Source organism: Danio aesculapii, chromosome 25 (assembly GCF_903798145.1).
Source record: "Danio aesculapii chromosome 25, fDanAes4.1, whole genome shotgun sequence".
NCBI classification, from domain to species: Eukaryota; Metazoa; Chordata; class Actinopteri; order Cypriniformes; family Danionidae; genus Danio; species Danio aesculapii.
Genome location: NC_079459.1, coordinates 29,938,550 through 29,957,444, shown reverse-complemented (window position 1 = coordinate 29,957,444; position 18,895 = coordinate 29,938,550). Strand labels below are relative to the sequence as shown.

Below are 18,895 nucleotides of genomic sequence, written 5' to 3'. Positions count from 1 at the left end.
GCTAAAGAGATTGCTGGACTGGGATCTTCTCCAAGCACAAGTAGAGATGACTTTTTTGGCAGGATCTGCAGTTCATATCAACGCTCGTTAGAGAGGGGCCTTCCAGCGGCAAGCTGTCTTCATGCTGGAAGTAGCGTAAGAGGAGCGATGAAACGGGTTTCCCTCAGTGACAGTACAGAGGTCATTAGCACTGAGGGAGGGCGTTTCTGCTATCCAGAATTCGCTAGCGATGGTGACGATGAGGAGGAAGAAAGTGATGAGGATGATGATGGAGAACATGACAGTTGGGATGAAAGTGACGAAGAGTTGCTTGCAATGGGGATAAGAATGCGGGGTCAACCCCGTTTCGCCAATTTCCGTGCAGCCACTCTGTCCCCAGTTCCTTTTGCTCTAGTGAAAAAGTGGAATACAGTGCCTCTACGTAATCGTTCACTGCAACGTTTCTGTGCAGTCGATTATGATGACAGTTATGATGAGATTCTCAATGGATACCCATCTGTTGACTCAAATGGAGCTCCTGCTCTTCTCTCATACACTTCTGACCACCAGGGAAGTGGCTTTTTGTCCACTTCTGAGTCCACCACCTCACCTGAGTCCTTGGCATCTCTTCCTGAAGAAACCTGCACTGGGAGCAGTCGGGGCACTGATGACCAGAGAAACGGTCTTCCTTTACCACCTAATATAGAAACGTCAAGTAGAGGACCAAGTTCTCCAAAATCCAGTGAAACTCATAAAGCTGTTCTAGCAATTCGACTAGAAGAACAAGATGACAGTCAAAGAGAGGGTGGGGCTCTCCCACAAGCTCTTCCAGGCCAGCCAATTACAATCAGCTTTAGCCCAACAGAGGAGCAGGCCAAGCCCTATCGAGTAGTGAATCTTGAGAAGGCTCCTATCTGTAAACCCTATACAGTGGTTGATGTGTCTGCCTCTATGGCCACAAAAGATAGCACTCATTTGAGTGAAATTACTCCAAAGTCAAGCGTTACAGTCGACCCCTGTCCTGTCTCACCCATCTCCCCTCAGTCCCCCAGATCTCCCATATCGCCTGTGACATCTCCCTCCATTTCTTTGTCCCCGCTGATGCCTCAGTCTCCTATAGGTTCTTCATCTGGACTCAGCGGTTTTCGCACAAAACCTGGCAGCATCCGTTACCAAGAAGTGTGGACGTCTTGCACCAGCCCTCGACAGAAGATTCCTAAGGTTGATTTAACAAGTGGCAGTGCTGCTCCAAGACTCATCAATCACAAATCGGCTCCCACATCTCCCACTGCAGCCTTCGGCTCAGCCCGCACAGTGCCAACTAAATCCCCCAATTTGTCTGAGATTAAATTCAACAGCTACAACAATGCTGGCATGCCCCCATTTCCCATCATCATCCGTGATGAGCCTGCATATGCACGCAGCTCTAAAAAAGCCGTAAAGGTTCCCATAGTGATTAATCCCAGTGCTTATGATAACCTGGCTGTTTACAAGAGTTTCCTGGGGCTCAACGGTGAGCTGCCACATTCCAAACCTGGCGCTGGAGAGCGAGTGGCCAGCCACACATATGAGGAGATTGGATCTTCTGAAAGTTCTCAGCCCTCTCCGTCTGAGCAAACACCTCCTCCAATCAGCGCAGATTTAACTGCTACCGGGGAATTGAGGACCATCACAGTAAATGATGGCAAATACAAGACTACAACCGCTGTTGCATTCCATACTGGTATCCTGAGCTCTAACCCTGCCATTTTAGCCCATGGCAGTTTGGATCGTATTCGTAACCCCAGCAGTGAGCAACCCCCAGAGGGCAGTAAAGATTGCCAACTCACATCAAGTGGAAGTTCAGGTCAGAGAGAGAAAGCAAGTGCTGTCTTGTCTCAGATTGTGTCTTCAATTCAGCCGCCGGTTTCTCCACCAGAGTCTCCTGCTGGCCAGAGTAAGACCTGCAGTGCTGAGGAGCTTTATTCACTGCCACCAGATGCTTCCAGAGATACTACTGTTAACAGACCTAAATCACTCCACTGTTCTGCTGAACCTCACAAAGAGACACCACACAAACTCCTTCCCAAATCTCAGAGTGCCTCTGCTGCTGTACCACCCACAAGCCCCAAATCTGAAACATCCGCTCCATTCCCTCCAGTGCGGTCTAGCTCTTCTCCTTACCATTCAAGCAACCTGCTCCAGAGGCACTTTAACTGGACCAGACCTACTGGGGCTAAATCTACTGATGGAGAGGCCAGTCCGGGTGCGGAGGGCAGGCGTTCGAGCGATGGCAACAAACCAAAACGCTGGATATCTTTCAAGAGTTTCTTCCGCCGGCGGAAGGATGAGGATGAACAGAAAGAGAAAATGGAGCGGGAAAAGGAAAAAGGGAAGCTGCTGGGATTGGATGGGACTGTCATAACTGTACTGCCTCCTCCACCTTTACAGAGACAGCAGTGGTTTTCAGAGTCCAAGACAGATGACCCTCTCCAGAAACCCACAATCATATTCACCTACAAATCGGAGAGTGCCACAGGTGGAGAGGAGGCAGAGCTACGGGTGGAGGAGCGCAAAGAAAGTGTCCCAGCAGAAGGTGGAGCCTCCAGCCTGTCCACTCCACCCAAGAGCAGAGCCAGTCTCCTCATTAGCAAAGTCATGAAGTAAGCTACCTTTCTCAGTCTCTCTTTGCTTCCTTTTTAGACACATATTCTTTCGGTCTTTCCTGTCTGCTTTTCTTGCTGTGTCTCAGTGTGCTTTTATCAGCAGGCTTTTTATATTCACCCCAGATGAAAAGCTTAGTTTATGCTTAGACACTGTTATGATAAATGGGTGCCCCCAGGGGTAGATTTATGCAATGCCTGATCAAAAAAAAAACCTTTCCAGAAATCCTGGTAGAATTTTGTGCATTCTCTGGATGAGAAAACTGAAAATGCATGATAGCTTTTTATGTAGTTTGGGTTTTATGTTGACTGATGGTATAATAAAAATACACACATTAGGGATGGAGAGTCGACTCCAAAAGAGTCGATTCCTCGGCTCTCAATGGACCTAGTACCGGAATCAACTCCAGGACAGGAATCGACTCCAAGAGTCGAGTCTGTATCTTCGTATCCACTTCTGAATGAAGCGGATACATGATACAGTTATAATGCTCATTCTGAAGCACAATAAACATCAAAGGCGCCCGCTTTGAATGCATGCTCCCATGTTTTATGTTTTTGCCTTTGAATTTCGCAACCACGAGTACTCTAGCCTATTATAAATAGTGCCGAGGGACGAAGTTTGCTTTCACTTTCAAATTCCTATACAACACACCTTTTGCAATTTGGTTTTAAAGATGATCTGCCTGCGATGTCAAGTTCGCTGTGTTATAAATGAACTATAGCACATGTGTGTAAATTTGGAACAGATCGACGTCTTACGTAAGCACTGCAGGTAAAATTACGTTATGTTAGTGGTTGCTGCTATATGCTCAAGTAAAAATTGTAACTTATGCCTATTTCACAAATAAATAAATTCATTAATTAAAAAACACTAATCATAATGACAAAAGTAGCCCAGATTTATTTATTGACAAAATCTGACAATACATGTCGTCCTGTTTTTTTGTTATGTGGTTTTTTTTTTTTTTTTTGGATTGATTTAATTTTACCTCTAGTATTTAGGCTATTCTTCTTGTTTATTTGTAAATACTACAAATTACATACATTAAAGTTAAGAGACAATTTATAACAAATGAAATTGATTTCAAAAAGGTTTTTAAATAGCCAAGGCTGTTCAAAAACAGGTCTGACTCACTCCTTTTCTTCCGGCGTATGCCGTCCCATTAACACACCCTTATTTAATTACATTGAACAAATTGCACAAAACAAACAGCGATATTTAAAAGTAAAGTAAAAGGGTATTTAAATACACTTAAAAAAATCACATTTATGAGAGCGAGAGCAATATGATATGCTTTGAGTCCCCATCTATCACACTACTTTTATTTATTATTTTAGGTTTGTTATGAATTATTTAAGTTAAACATTTCATGCAGGCAGTTTAATATTTAATTGGTCATTAAATCAAATTAAAAACCTAGCTATTTTGTTTATTGATCGGTTGGAGCGTCTGTTGCCTTAAAAAAAAAATACAGTAATTAACAACCGCAGACCGTCCGCTACTCCAGATTATTTCGTTCACTCGGTACTCTGTATTCAAGTATCAAACAATACATTAAGAAGATATTTATGTCGGCGCCAATAGCCTAGTGGTTAGTGCATCGACATATAGCACCCTGATGCTCGCGGCAACCCGAGTTGGATTCCTGGCTCGAAGTCCTTTGCAGATCCTTCCCCTCTCTCTGATCCCCATAATTTGTAATCTGTAAATCTCCACTGTCCTATCAATAAAAGTGAAAACCCCTATAAAAATAAAGATAAAAAAAGAAGATATTTATGATTTTCATTTAAACGTTGTTTGGGCTCAGGTGTTTTTTTCTTTGTTAATGAACTGCCACGCATCTTTTCTTTAAACATTTCGATATTAAATTGATGTTTTAACTTTCTGTCTCCAAAACTGCAATGTAATTTTCTAAATTATCTAAACCAGACATTTTTATTTTACTTTTTATTTCTATTTTATTTTGACTGCAGATGATTTAAACTGCTGACTTTGTTAGCACACAGGAGAACTGTGTGTATAAAGCGCGATATGAGACAGCATGTTTAATCTTTGTGCTATTGTAAGTGAAGGTAATTGGAGTCTATTCCGGAGTTGATTCCACCGACTACAAAATTAGGAGTCGAGAATTGTAGTCGACTCCAAAAAACCTGGAACCAAACACCCCTAACACACACACACACGCACACATTTTATAACATTTAAATGTAGCGCTGCAGGCTAGTTTATTAAACCTACCTTGACTAACTATTACCTCTAATTATTCTGCATTAATAATTATAATTTTTTATATTAGTAGTTTAATAAAAGTATCAGTATGATTTGGTGATTTCCTAACTACGTAAACCACTTCCTGTTATTTTAGTCATACCTGAAGGACCTTTGATCCTGATGTTTCACAATTGTAAGCTGATGAACAGCCAGCCACAGGTAGTTGGTAGTTGTCTATTAAGGGTTAATCATGTGAAGGAAGAGATATTCACTCCGAATGTTACAGCAGAGAAAGGAGGAGTACGAAAAACAAACTCCAAGAGAAATTTGTCTATTAAGTATTCGAAAGCAAGGATTGAGGTTTCTGATTTTAACTTTTACCTTTTCTCTGATCTTATCGAATGGGTGACTGTGTGAGCAAATATGGTGGGTAAGCATTACTTCCTCAAATTCCTTTTAAACAGACCAACACTTTACTGAAACTCTCAGCTGGATGTTTGTTTCATCTGCTGTGTGTGTGTGCGTGTGAGTGTTTGCAAAGCGTTATCTGCAAAGTAAGCGATACTTGGGACACGTTGGTTCAGGTTCTTTCAACAAGTTCAAACACTGAGACGCCTAGATATCCTATCGCTTAAAAAAAACACTTTTAAAATGAGATATGTTTGTGTAAACTAATTTTTGCACATTTTTTTTTAATAGAAACATAAAAAATCTGATCTTCATTTTCGAGAGAGCACTTTTCTGTCTGAGTGTGTCATAATTTAATGGAACAGAATGTTTTTATATGTCCAGACATGCTCTCGCTGCAGTGGATTCCTCCCTTTTAGCGTTCCTGGATGGATTATTAAGGAGAATAAGGTTGGCACTGGGATACAGAAAGGATAGTTTGGAATCTCAGCAAAGGATCGTCGTATTTGATCAGTCCAGTATGGATGGATGCCACCATGCTAATTAAAATTTCACCTTGCTAAAAAACTAAAGCACTCTCTCACACAGTTACTGTTTATTAGTCGTTATTCGTCTCATGATTTAATCTCTGTAATGTTGGTCCAAACCCACATGGCATTAATTTTTTTAGTGGACACAAAAGCAGACATGAAACTTACGCTTTTAATCTTCAGAAAAAGGGTGCAAAATGGCGTTAAAATGCTGGCTTGTGCAGTCTTAAGCAGCAATGTAGAAATGATTTATTGATGACTTTAATTTAAGAACTGCAAACTTGACATTAGGTACGTTTACATGCACACCAATAATCCGATTTTAATACAATTAAGACAAAACTCTGATTAAGAGTCTACCATGTAAACAGCGATTTTTGATTAATTTAATCCGATTAAGGTCATAATCGAACTAAAGAGAAATCGGATTAAAACACGTGGAGTATTTTAGTCGCATTATTGAAGTGCAGTACAGACATGTAAACACCGCAAACACCGCATTTGGTGTGCGGTATGAAATTCCATTAAAGCTACACTCTTGCAGCAGTTCATAGTCTTATCGAATATCTCTTCACGGGGGGCATGCATGAAATGTTCCCGAATGAAAGTGAAAGCGCCAAACTGCAGTTGAAGTCGACAAATTAAAAATAAAACGCCCCAAATTACACGAAGCTCCGGAGGAAATGTGGATAGTGTGATGATGCAATGACGTTAATCGATGCTAATACATGCTATAACATGTAAAACGGGATCATGAAAGGAACATTCAAAAAGCAACTCAAGTAAACAACTTAATCATATTATTGTCTTATTTAGATTAAGGCAAATAATGTGATTACTGATGTCCATGTAAACATAGTCAGTGAGTCAAAAATAATACCTGAGTATAGACCTTTTTCTTGGAACGCAAAATTACCCATTATGCTTTGCGTTTATGCGCAAGGTGAATGCTAAGAACTTCCGGTCGGCAGCTGATGCGTATAAACAATCACATTTGGACAGCTTTGAAACGATCGTTTTAATCTATTTTACCTGCTTTTATCATCTTTGAACTAATACTGTTGTCGATCAGTGCCACCTCCTGGACTGATCATTTAAAAAAATGTGATCTAATAGGATGGAAAACAACTGCTGTGAGGCATTTTCCCCTCGTTGTCAGAAGGCATCTTCTGCTGTTTAAATGAAGCCTCGTCATCGCTAAAGTCACCTGTACTGTCCCACTAGCACACTGATTTAATAACTGTGACAAAGTGAAAATAAATTGACATTTTGAAATGACAGAAAAACACAAACCATGGTGAATACAACACACTAAATGAAACATAAACGGCTCGCGATTAGAATGTACAGCAAATCAGCCAGCAGAGTATCAGTAACGGATATTTATTGGTCATATTTGTAAATTGCATGACTTGCATACTTGTTAAGTTTCATGCCAGTAATCTGGTTTGCAGTGAAGTATTGCTTGTGGCGTGTGTGTGCGCGTGCGTGCGTGCATGCGTGTGTGTGTGCATGTGTATTAAAGAGCTGCTGAGCAAACAGCTGACTGGCAAGGGAAACAAACACTGAACTAGGAGACACATGAACTAGGAGAACGTTTTTCTCGTGCGCTTGAAGCACATCTGACAGATTAAAACAGCTTTAACACACACCTTTCAAAGTTGTGTGTCACAAAAAAAACTCCGTAATCCACTCAAAAAGCTATTGAAACTTATTTTCAGAGCGCAAATTACCGGTTGTAAACGATGTAAACGGAAGTTCTTAGCATTCTACCGAAAGATGCTGGTCGCTATGGCGCCTTCCATGCAGCAGCCAAGAAAAAGGTCTATATTGACTTATATTTTATTTATCACATAAAGTTATTATCAGAGTTGAGTGTAAGCCATTCCACAGTAATGCGTTACTGTATTCGAATTACGTTTTTGAGGAACGCAGTAATGTATACAATTACATTTTTAATTTGTGTATTTTGATCACGGTTACTTTTTTAGAAGAAAAAAATGCTTCTTTTAAATCATGTTTTCCGCTGCAATGTCAGTTAACGAGCATGCGCTTTTAAATTGCTGGAGCACACGAGCTGTAATGGTTGCTGTCGAGAGCGGCTGCTGCTTCAAGTGGAAATACAGACAATACTTTGATTTCATTGAGCGTAAAAACTAAAATATTGCTGTGAAATTCAGTCTATGTCCAGTCTCTAATAAACTTTTGACTGCTTTTTACTCAACCAGCAACTTGTTCAAGTATTTGAACAGAATGCCTTCCAAGACAATACTCGTCACCAAGGAGGAACAAATCACAAAAACACAGTGGTCCAACTTAGCCTAAATAAGCTAAATTGGAATTTTGTGCAGGATTGGGAGTGAAGGTATCTTATGAATGTGAAGAGAAACATAGCTGCTCATGGGGCTGTTCACAAATCGCAGTATGTGCATATTGCGCGCGCATTTCCCAGGCCACCAGTTGAAAACCACATATCACATGACAAGAACTGACCAATCAGTTTCATATTTTGCAGGGAATTTTCACATTTCGGTAGACTAATTACCTCAGACAAACACAGGACACACAAACACTGCAGTGCTTTTTCGTACTATGGATGTCTATGGTTACAGGTATCCAGTTTTCTTCATGTCTTCTTTTGTGTTAAAAAAAAGACAAACAGGTTTGGAACAAGTTAATGGTGAGAGAATTTTAGGTTTTGAGCGAACCATCTCTTTAAGTCTTTTGAATAGGTTAAACTGCTGTGATCAACCCTTTGTAATATTTTTCAGTGAATATTAACTTCAAAGTAAAGCAATAAGTAACCTGATTACTTTTTACATTATGTAATTAGTTATGTAATCAGTTTACAATTTTCGAGTAGTAATCAGTCATTTGTAATCAATTACTTTTTAAAAGTAACTTACCTAACACTGGTTATTATATAATTTCAGAAAATACTTGAAAGCCTATAAATGAAAGCCTGAAAAAAGCTGAGTAAATAACTTGACTTCCACTTTAAAGATTGAAGTTCTAAATTTAGCTTTATAATACTAAATCCTTGTGGTTTATTGAAGTCTTTGAGCTGGAATAAAGGATTCTTTACACCAAGAATGAAAAAGTTCTAAAAAAATACTCTACAGCTATAATGATAATGGTGGGAATCACTGTCAGAATGATTTCCCCCCTCCAATGAATGATAAATACATTGACAACCAATCAGAATCTAGCTGTCTTTAAAGAGCTTTATAGAGCGTTTAAACCTGCAGTCAACAGAACTACAGTATATGCTTATAACAAGTGTGTTCAGTATAGTTATTGTTTTTGGTTTGAGCAAGAATTCTCAACAGTTGTTTTATTATTTTTCATGCAGTCAACTTCCAGTTCAGGATACTGAGACCTCCTCCGCCACATCTCTTCCTGCTAAGCTGGAGCTGTCGCCCCTGCGCGAGCCGCCCGCGTCCTGTCCGCCCCCAGCGTCGCCCACCTCAAACAGCAGCAGGCAGGCAGATCCAGAGGAAGAGGGAATCGCTTACACCATCTCACGCTCTCCTGAGTCCAGCAGCTGCAGGGCCACGTACACCAACCTGGGTAAGTCAAACACACACACACACACACATTTGATGGTTCACTTTATACTCTCCATGTCCATTTATTTGGGTGTGCAGTGTGAGGTTCTGACCTGATTTGGCTGGCTCACGCTGATAAATTTGGGTTGTCATGGCAGCAGTGAGCGAGAGAGCATTTCTAGACCCATAAATAAGATCAGTTCTCCAATCTTTCAATTTGAAGTCATTTAGTTGATTGAGTCGCCCTGAAGTTTGTGCCGTGAAATGAGGTATGGCTGTCACTGTATTGCCCTACTCTATTTTTTAAGTTATTGTTGGGTTTATTTGTAAGATTTGCTGCATGGGGTGGTTTATGTAGTCTTGCTAGCAGCAAAATTAAATTGCAACTCTTGGATGTCATGGGGGAATAATATATATTTTAAGGTTGGTAACTGATATGATGTGGTAGTACTGTTTTGTCTGGGACTTTTTAAAATATATTTACAAATAGATCTGATTCTAGACTGATCCAGAATCTTTAAATTGCTTTAGTCAGTAAAAAAATGTCTGTTACCTGGCATAAAATGTGTATTATATATATAATGTGCAATATGTATGCATATTCCCTGCTTCCAGTATTGGTCATCGCAACAATTAAAGACTAAAAAAATTGCCAAAATACCCTAAATGTAACCTCAAGTAAGACTTCGAAAGGTAATTGTTTCTCAAACTACAAGTTGTCTATGGAATGTAAAAAAAAAGCAAGATGCATTCAAATTTTCCCAAGTCTGGAGTAATCGTGGAAATCAGGCATTCAGTTTTTTAGACACTTTAATGTTCACCGTTATGAGTGACTGACAGGTTATCCAAATGAGACCATCTAAAGGGATGGACGCAAGAAAAACTGAAGTCATTTTGGGCTGTCATGAGGGACTGGGGTTTCTGGTGGCTACTTTCTGCCCTCCATATTCTTATATTCCATATAGTTGACCTCCGATATCTCACTATGAACACGAAGACTAATGAACCCCTGAACTGTGCTGCGAATTGGGTCTCAAAGGGGTTAAATCGCTGCCTTCTAATTTTGTGCTGACTCTTTGATCATTTTATAGACTTGACCTACAAAAATCCCTGTTCTGGTGAAAGAGCCTCAGAGGAAGCCTCCGTCTGAGATTATTGGGAGATTAAACCAGATTAGTGAGGAATGTTAGAAGAGGTTTCACGCTGTTAAATAATTCCTAACTCATATTCCACGTCCCTGTGGACAGAGCGTGTGTGAACTGCTATAAGATTGTTCATCTAGCAGATAGAGACATGCTTAAAGGAAAGAAAAAAGCAAGGCTAGCCAATATTACCATTTATCCAAAGTAAATTCAACAAGTTAACAAGCTTTTCAAGTAAGAATATTGCTTAGAATAATCATGAAATGATTCAATTTTGGTTTATATTCCTTGCAAGCTTATTAGTATTTATTTTATAGTCATGATTCGTCATCTCTCACTCCACAGGTCAGTCCAGGGCCAACATGATCCCCGTTAAACATCCCAGGCATCCTAAAGCATCCGATGACACTTTAACCTCTGACCCCGAGGTTTCTGAGCTCACCAATAAATCCACCCCTCCTCCACTTCCCAAAAAGTTAGTTCCACGTGCTCAAATAGACCCGTCTGCTGCAGGTAAAGAACTTGCCCCACGGTCCAAAGGAGAGGCCAGACCTGGTGGGACCAGTCTGAGTGTTGCCAATCCACTCTATGATCTCGAGTCCACTTGGGACACAGCCAGTCAGAGCTCCTCGCTCAGTTCAGAGGCACGACATCCTGATGAATCCGGAGACTCTCTGGAGCGTCCTGCGGGTGGACGAAGCCTGTCTTGTTTGACCAGTAGCACCTCCATGCAAGGATGTGACCGGCGTGGCTACCGCAGTACAGAGAGTCTGACAGCCCGGACACGAGGCCCTGGGAGACTCACTAAAGGACAGAAACAGATGCCATATAGAGGCATGGAGAGCTGGGAAGAAGTGGTTGGAAGGATCCGAGGCCTGCACACGGATACCCTTCGTAAGTTGGCAACCAGATGTGAAGATCGTTTCATGGCTGGACAAAAAGATCATCTTCGCTTCGGGACAGACAGCTGGTCGCACTTCCGATTGACTGCGGGAAAACCCTGCTGTGAGGCGGGAGATGCTGTGTACTATACTGCATCTTTTGCCAAAGAGCCTCTGATGAACTACGCTGTCAAGGTGAGAGTTCTTGCATGTATTTATTGATTCAGGTCCAAGACATTTGCCAGAAAAGTTGAGGAATGGTCAATTGCGCAACTCCGAAACATTGATTCTTGCAAGAGTAGCAAATGAGGGATTCATCTAACACAGGGGTGTCCAAACTCTGTCATGGAGGGCCAGTGTTCTGCAGATTTTATCTCCAACTTGCCTCTACACACCTGCAAGGATGTTTCTAGAAAGCCTGATAAGAGCTTGATTAGCTTGCCCAGATGTGTCTGATTGGGGTTGGAGCTAAACTTTGCAGGACACCGAGCCTCCAGGACTGAGTTTGAGCACCCCTGATCTAACACTTGATTCCAATACAGCCTCATTTTCGCATGTTGCTAAGCTAACAGATTATTACTTTGATATGTAAAACAAAATCATTGCACACATTGAGTTGGTCACAATACATTATAACATTTTCCACAATGGATGCATTTGGTGGTTACTTCCCCAAAACAAGTAGTCTATTGTAGCAAGCTCAACCAATTGTGCTTCTTTTAATGAAACTCCACTATTTTGGCAGGAGCACTATTAGCTTAACTTAGCATGAATCATTGAATCGGATCAGACTATTAACATCTTAACTCAAAATTGACCAAAGTTTTAATCATTTTATTTTTCAAAGCTTGACTTCTCTGTTGTAACATTATGTAGATTGACAGAAAATGAAAAGTTGTATATCTTGGAAGTTGGATATTACCTCAATGGGTTTTAAAATGAGAGTTGTAAAATTAGCCTATTTAAAAAAAAAACTATTGGAGTGTGCCTTTAATGGTATTATTGCTGATAAATATTTTCAACATCTTATCAGCCATATTGACAGCCCCTGACAAAGATGGTTGAGCTTGTATTCTTTCACTTTTGCACTTTGTGCTGGCAGCTTACCTTTATACCTAAAAAGCAGCCTTGGCAAGCAGCTTTCCTATGATACCTAAAAAGCAGCCTTGGCAGATATTTCTGAGGAATATTAATGCTCCCTTTTTGTCTGATCTTAGATCTGTCGAGGTGTGGTGAAGGAGACCCAGCAGCAGTTTTTCCACAGCCTAGCTGTTCGGCAAAGCATCGCTGTGCACTTCAACATCCAGCAGGACTGCGGGCACTTTCTGGCAGACGTTCCAGCCCGCCTGCTTCCTTGGGAGCAAAAGGAGGATAAAGATGAGCGAGGCGGTACAGAAGGAGGAGAAGATGAAAAGGAGGATGCAGCAGGTCCAGGTGGGAAACTCTGCAGTTGTGTTGTAGTGATCACTCGTGAGGTGCCCTTCCAGACAGTGGCGGATTTTGTACGTGAAGGTGTGGAGCGGCACGCAAGAAACCCTGAGCTATATGAACGACAGGTGTGCCTGCTGCTCTTGCAGTTGTGTGCAGGATTGGAGCACATGAAACCCTACCATGTCACGCATTGCGACCTGCGCCTCGAGAACCTCCTCCTGGTACACTGTCAGCCTGGAAACCCTTGGAACCTGGAGCTCCTGGAACCGAACAACAACACCGCATCCGGATCTTCCACCGCAGCTGCTTCTGCATGTCCTGCTCGCCTCATCATCAGCAACTTTTCTCAGGCCAAACTCAAGAATGTGGTACTGGAGCCTGCTTCGCTCCGAGACCATTCCCGTCTGGCACCAGAGCTTCTCACTGCCACCCAGTACCGCAAGTGCGATGAATTCCAGACCGGAATACTGATCTATGAGATGCTGCATCGTCCGAACCCATTTGAGGAAAGTCCGGAGCTAAAGGAGAGGGAATACTGCAGCTCTGATTTGCCCCAATTGCCCCTACGCTCCCTCTACTCTAATGGCCTTCAACAACTCGCCACATTGCTTCTCAACCCTAACCCTTCCGAACGTATCCAGATGGCGGATGCAAGAGCATGTTTGCAGTGTCTTTTATGGGGTCCGCGAGAGGACCTGTTTAATTCGCTGAACCCTGGAGCAGGGACAGTCCAACGACACACTGTCCTGCAGAACTGGCTAGACCTGAAGCGAACACTTATGATGATCAAGTTTGCAGAGCGTTCTTTGGAATCGGGCTGTGGTGTGAGTTTGGAGGACTGGTTGTGCTGTCAGTATCTGGCTTTCTCCACCACTGAATCTCTCAGTAGAGTGATAAAGATCCTGCAGCAGCCGCAGGGTGTGCTTATATGATTTTATGTGCTTGTATCACGCTAAGGACATTTGTGCGCTGTACAGAAGTGTGATTTTTATTCGAGGAACCTTATCTTTTGACTTTGTTGGTGAATTTGTTTGCGTTTGGTTTACTTGTGATTTGGACTGTGGTGATAAATTGATGCATTGCGAATTGAGAAATGATTCTGCATAGTTTCTGAGATTTTTACGAAATCATTGCGATTTCTCTCTTGAATCGACTCGGAGCTTAGCTTTAACAAAACGATGATGCTTGCAGCCATACTTGCATCCAGTTTCTTAGACACGCTACTTAGTAAAATAATCATTCATGAACGATTTAAGTGAATTACAAGAGTTCTCTTAGTGAGCTATGTTTACAGTAAACTTGTTACATAAAATCCGAAGTACATTGAATGCTTACATTGTGCCAAATGCACAAGCAGTATAATTTGTGAGCGTTTGAATATGGGAAAACCTATCCTAGAGCGCCATCTCCATTGAAAAGCTATAATGCAGCGACATCTATTATTTATAATAGATGCCATCCGCTGTTATAAACTAGCCTACAGCACCTCAACTTTTAAATACTAGACTACAGCGCCATCTGCTGTTATAAACTAGCCTACAGCACATCTGCTTTTAAATACTAGGCTACAGCGCCATCTGCTGTTATAAACTAGCCTACAGCACATCTGCTTTTAAATACTAGGCTACAGCGCCATCTGCTGTTATAAACTGGCCTACAGCACATCTGCTTTTAAATACTAGACTACAGCGCCATCTGCTGTTATAAACTAGCCTACAGCACATCTGCTTTTAAATACTAGGCTACAGCGCCATCTGCTGTTATAAACTAGCCTACAGCACATCTGCTTTTAAATACTAGGCTACAGCGCCATCTGCTGTTATAAACTGGCCTACAGCACATCTGCTTTAAAATACTAGTCTACTGCGCCATCTGCTGTTAAAAACTAACATAGATCGCCATAAGCTTTTATAAACTAGCTTAGAGCGACATTTGCTATTGAAAACTTGCGTAGATCGCCATCCGCTGTTTTAAATTAGCCTAAAGCACCTCTACTTTTAAATACTAGGCTACAGCGCCACCTGCTGTTATAAACTAGCCTACAGCACCTCAACTTTTAAATACTAGGCTACAGCGCCATCTGCTGTTATAAACTGGCCTACAGCACCTCAACTTTTAAATACTAGGCTACAGCGCCATCCGCTGTTATAAATTAGCCTACAGCACCTCAACTTTTAAATACTAGGCTACAGCGCCATCCGCTGTTATAAATTAGCCTACAGCACCTCACCTTTTAAATACAAGGCTACAGCGCCATCTGCTGTTATAAACTAGCCTACAGCACCTCAACTTTTAAATACTAAGCTACAGCGCCATCTGCTGTTATAAACTAGCCTACAGCACCTCTACGTATAAACACTAGGCTACAGCGCCATCTGCTGTTAAAAACTAGCCTAGAGCACCATTTGCTATTGAAAACTAACGTAGATCACCATCTGCTGTTAAAAACTAGCATAGATCGCTATAAGCTGTTATAAACTAGCTTAGAGCGACACTTGCTATTGAAAACTAGTGTAGATCGCCATCCGCTGTTATAAACTAGCCTACAGCACCTCTACTTTTAAATACTAGACTACAGCGCCATCTGCTGTTAAAACCAAGCTCTGAATTGATTCCAAAGACAATCCTGATGCATTCCCAAACTCTAAGAAACGCTACACGAATCAGTTTATCGTCCCAGCCCGACTTGTGATACCATGCAAAGAGTCCGAACAAACCCGTTTACAGGATGAAAAGTGACAAAGTGAAGTCATATTTAACTCCACAGATAATGGCACATTTATAGAGCTGCTTTTATAAACAAAGTGAAACTGCATGATGTGTGTGCGAGTATGTTGTGGGTTTATAATAGTTATGCTTTTCGTTCTGCTGTAGGGACTTGTGTTTATCAGCAGGAAACCACTGATCCGACATTAGCGGCATCATGATTTATGATTCCATTTACTCTTGAAACGATTGGTGGAGTATTACGTATCATCACGTGTTGGAGTTTATGTTAGGACCCCCAAAACGAGGGTCACATTAGGTCACCGAATGAATGGATTCGAGTCTATCATGCCTTACCTTATATGTGTCCGTGTGTGTATATAAATAGAGATATTGATTTATGGAAAAAGGCAAAAACATCATCTTCCATCTGTCATTTCACGCAAATCTTTAACAGATCCTGATATATCTTACAGATTAGTTGGAGAGAGTACAGATTGGATATTTTTCTACCACAACAAAAGCACTGTAAAGTTTACCAAAGACACTTTGAACCACACATTATTACGCATATTTTTTACATAAGCAAAGAGAACATATAATATACCCCCCCTTATAAAGAAAGTGTCCTTATGTATCTTAAACGAATGCAGTTTGGATCTTCAGCAGCCTTCAAAGTACACCAAACTCGTCCTACTCAAAGTGGAGTCACTCCAGATTCTGACCGTAGCATTCACACTTGCAGAAAACACTACGACTTGCTTTTTCGAGACGTATCAGGATGAACCTAACCCGAATATATGTGGAGGTATGTGCAATCATTAAAAGCAAGTGTTGACGTTTGTTACAGTATTATCGATGTGCTTAATGCACTTGATCTTCTCAGCATGCTGTTCTTCTTTATCTTCCATCCTGTTTCTCTTAATTGATGAGATGCTGAGCGAGGCATATGCAAGGGATATTCGTTTGTGTGTGTGTGTGAAGCTTTAGTTTGAAGGGACGGCACATTCTTCAGCATCGTGTCTTTTGTTGTAGTATTATTTTGAGGTGTGAATGTTTGTGTTTCAGACAATGGCAATATAGAGACGGACTTCAGAGTGAAATGTGCGACTGCATCCCAGTTTGTTTACTACCGCATACTACACACACAGGTATGTACTTCAGGGGTGATGGGAGAGAATATTCATGTTTGAATGCGTTTGCTAAATTAATTTTTGTATTTAAATGCCATGTCGAATTTAAGATGTGCAGTTTTTTATTATTACAACTGTTACAATCTGCCTTTTTTGTATGGAGCTAATAATATGCCCAAACAATCTGAATTTGAATTGTGTTCATTTGAATTATTGACAATTGTAGTTAAATAAATCAGAATTTTTAGATGTCTTTAAAAATGGTTTTGAATTTGAATTTCATAACTTGAATATTGAACATCTGAAATTTTAGACTACTGAATTTTTCAAGGCAGAATTTTTTACTGACGCATTTTGATCTTCTGAATTCATAGACTGCAGATATTGGGTTTGTACAGTTTCAAATTTTCAAGGTGAAGAAATTCAGAACATCAAATTCAATATCCTAAAATTCAAAACCAGAAAGTCAGATGGTGAAATTCAGATTCAGCAGAAAGTAGGTCAGGGGTGATCAACATGGAAGAGTAGACGACCACAGAAAAGTCAAACTAAGAATCACTCACCTCTGCTTGATTCATAGTTATGGACAAGTTACAGGGTGCAAATTACGAGGGTGAGGAGTTTTGGGGGGTCTGGAAATAGGTAAAAATAAATGTTTTTTTTATCTACATATAGCCTAATGTAAAATTAAACTCATGTATTTTAGCTTTAAGTATATGGAAGGCTGCTTTCAGTTGCAGGTCACATAGAACAAACAATATGTTGAAAACTAGTCAAGTGGCTTTCCCTGTACTCTATTCACATAGAGACTTTTCAAATTATTTCATTTTAAAATCTATTCAAATATAGACTTTATAACACCTCTTATGTTGTTACCTTTTGAAACTAAGCTTTAAGCACTTAACAAACGAGGTTAACAAGAAATTTCTGAGCGAGTCATTCATAGTGAGTCACTTAATTCATTTATAAATGAGCTGATTCGAATGAATCTGAATGAACAATTCAGTGACAGAGAGAGAGATTTGGCGCCACCTATTGGACATTTTGGTTTCAGCGTATTTTAGCCAAATGTAATATTTTTAAATATATGGAAAAATTCAACCTTGAAAAATTCAGTTGTCTTAAATTTCAAATATTCAATATTCAAGTTATGAAATTCAAATTGAGCAATTCAAACTTTTAAAGGCAAATAAAAATTAAGATTTATTTAATTACAATTGTCAATAATTTAAATTAACACAATTCAAATTCAGATTGTTTTGGCATGTTATTAGCTCCATATTTTGTAGCATATTTGTGGATAATAGTTACTTAAAGGGATAGTTCACCCAAAAAATAATTAACCCAATTTACTTGTTTCGTCTGTTAAACGCAAAAGAAGAGACTTTGAGAAATGCTGTAGCTGCCATCTATTGACTTCCATAGTATTTTTATAGTGTTTTAAAGAAGTTGATGGGTGCCAGCTACCAGCATTCTTCAAAATATCTTACTTTGTGTTTAACAAAAGGTTTAAAACCACACGAGAGAGAATAAATTATATATTTTTTCAATTTTTGGTTGAACTATCCCTTTAAATTTCAAGTAAATCACCCTGATACCTTATGTAAACTATGATTCGAGGCAAACTATATCTAATCTCGCATACGTAATGGTATGCAAATTGGGATGCAGATGTTGTCATGTTTGTTTTTCTTTTAGGTATTAAGGTAAATCACAGAAAGGGATTTAATGATGATTGATAGTGTATGAGAACCGCTTCCTGTGAGGTCATTGGGTCAAGAATCTGTCAATCACACAAAAGGGCGGGACCATCGGTTAGAAATAGTTCCTGTTTCATCATTAGAGAAAATACAGGAGTATAGTGTGTGTGTGTGTGTGTGTGTGTGTGTGTGTGTGTGTGTGTGTGTGTTAGTTGATGTTTGCAGGTCACACTTTAGAAATATGTTATATTGAATTATATTTGTATATAATAATTTTCTGAGTGTAGTTTTAAATCATTTTAGCATTACGAGTCTGTCAGCGAATGAATTTGAGTGAGAGAATGAAAGTGTCAGCAGATGTCTGTAGTGTGTGTGTGTGTGTGTGTTTTCACTCATCCAACATCCGTCTCATCAGTTTCTTTCACTTCATTTCACTCAAATCATGTATTTACTGTTATTTACACGTTTATTGCCAGTGATTTCACAGAACGGCTTTTACCTACAACTGCATATCTCATGGTATTTAGCTCTACATTACCGAGTTAACTGCTCATAATAAAACTATGAATATGTTTTTAAA

The 18,895-nt window shown here is 40.1% G+C and overlaps 1 protein-coding gene across 1 annotated transcript in view; it reads left to right on the top strand.

Annotated features, from left to right (window-relative positions):
- Nucleotides 1-18,895, top strand: part of peak1 (pseudopodium-enriched atypical kinase 1) — a 59,390-nt gene extending 40,495 nt beyond the window's left edge. Inside the window, 4 exon segments of the mRNA XM_056451702.1 lie at nt 2-2,621; nt 9,127-9,344; nt 10,810-11,540; nt 12,563-18,895. Coding sequence (XP_056307677.1) covers nt 2-2,621; nt 9,127-9,344; nt 10,810-11,540; nt 12,563-13,708 — 4,715 coding nt within the window. The 3' untranslated portion in view covers nt 13,709-18,895.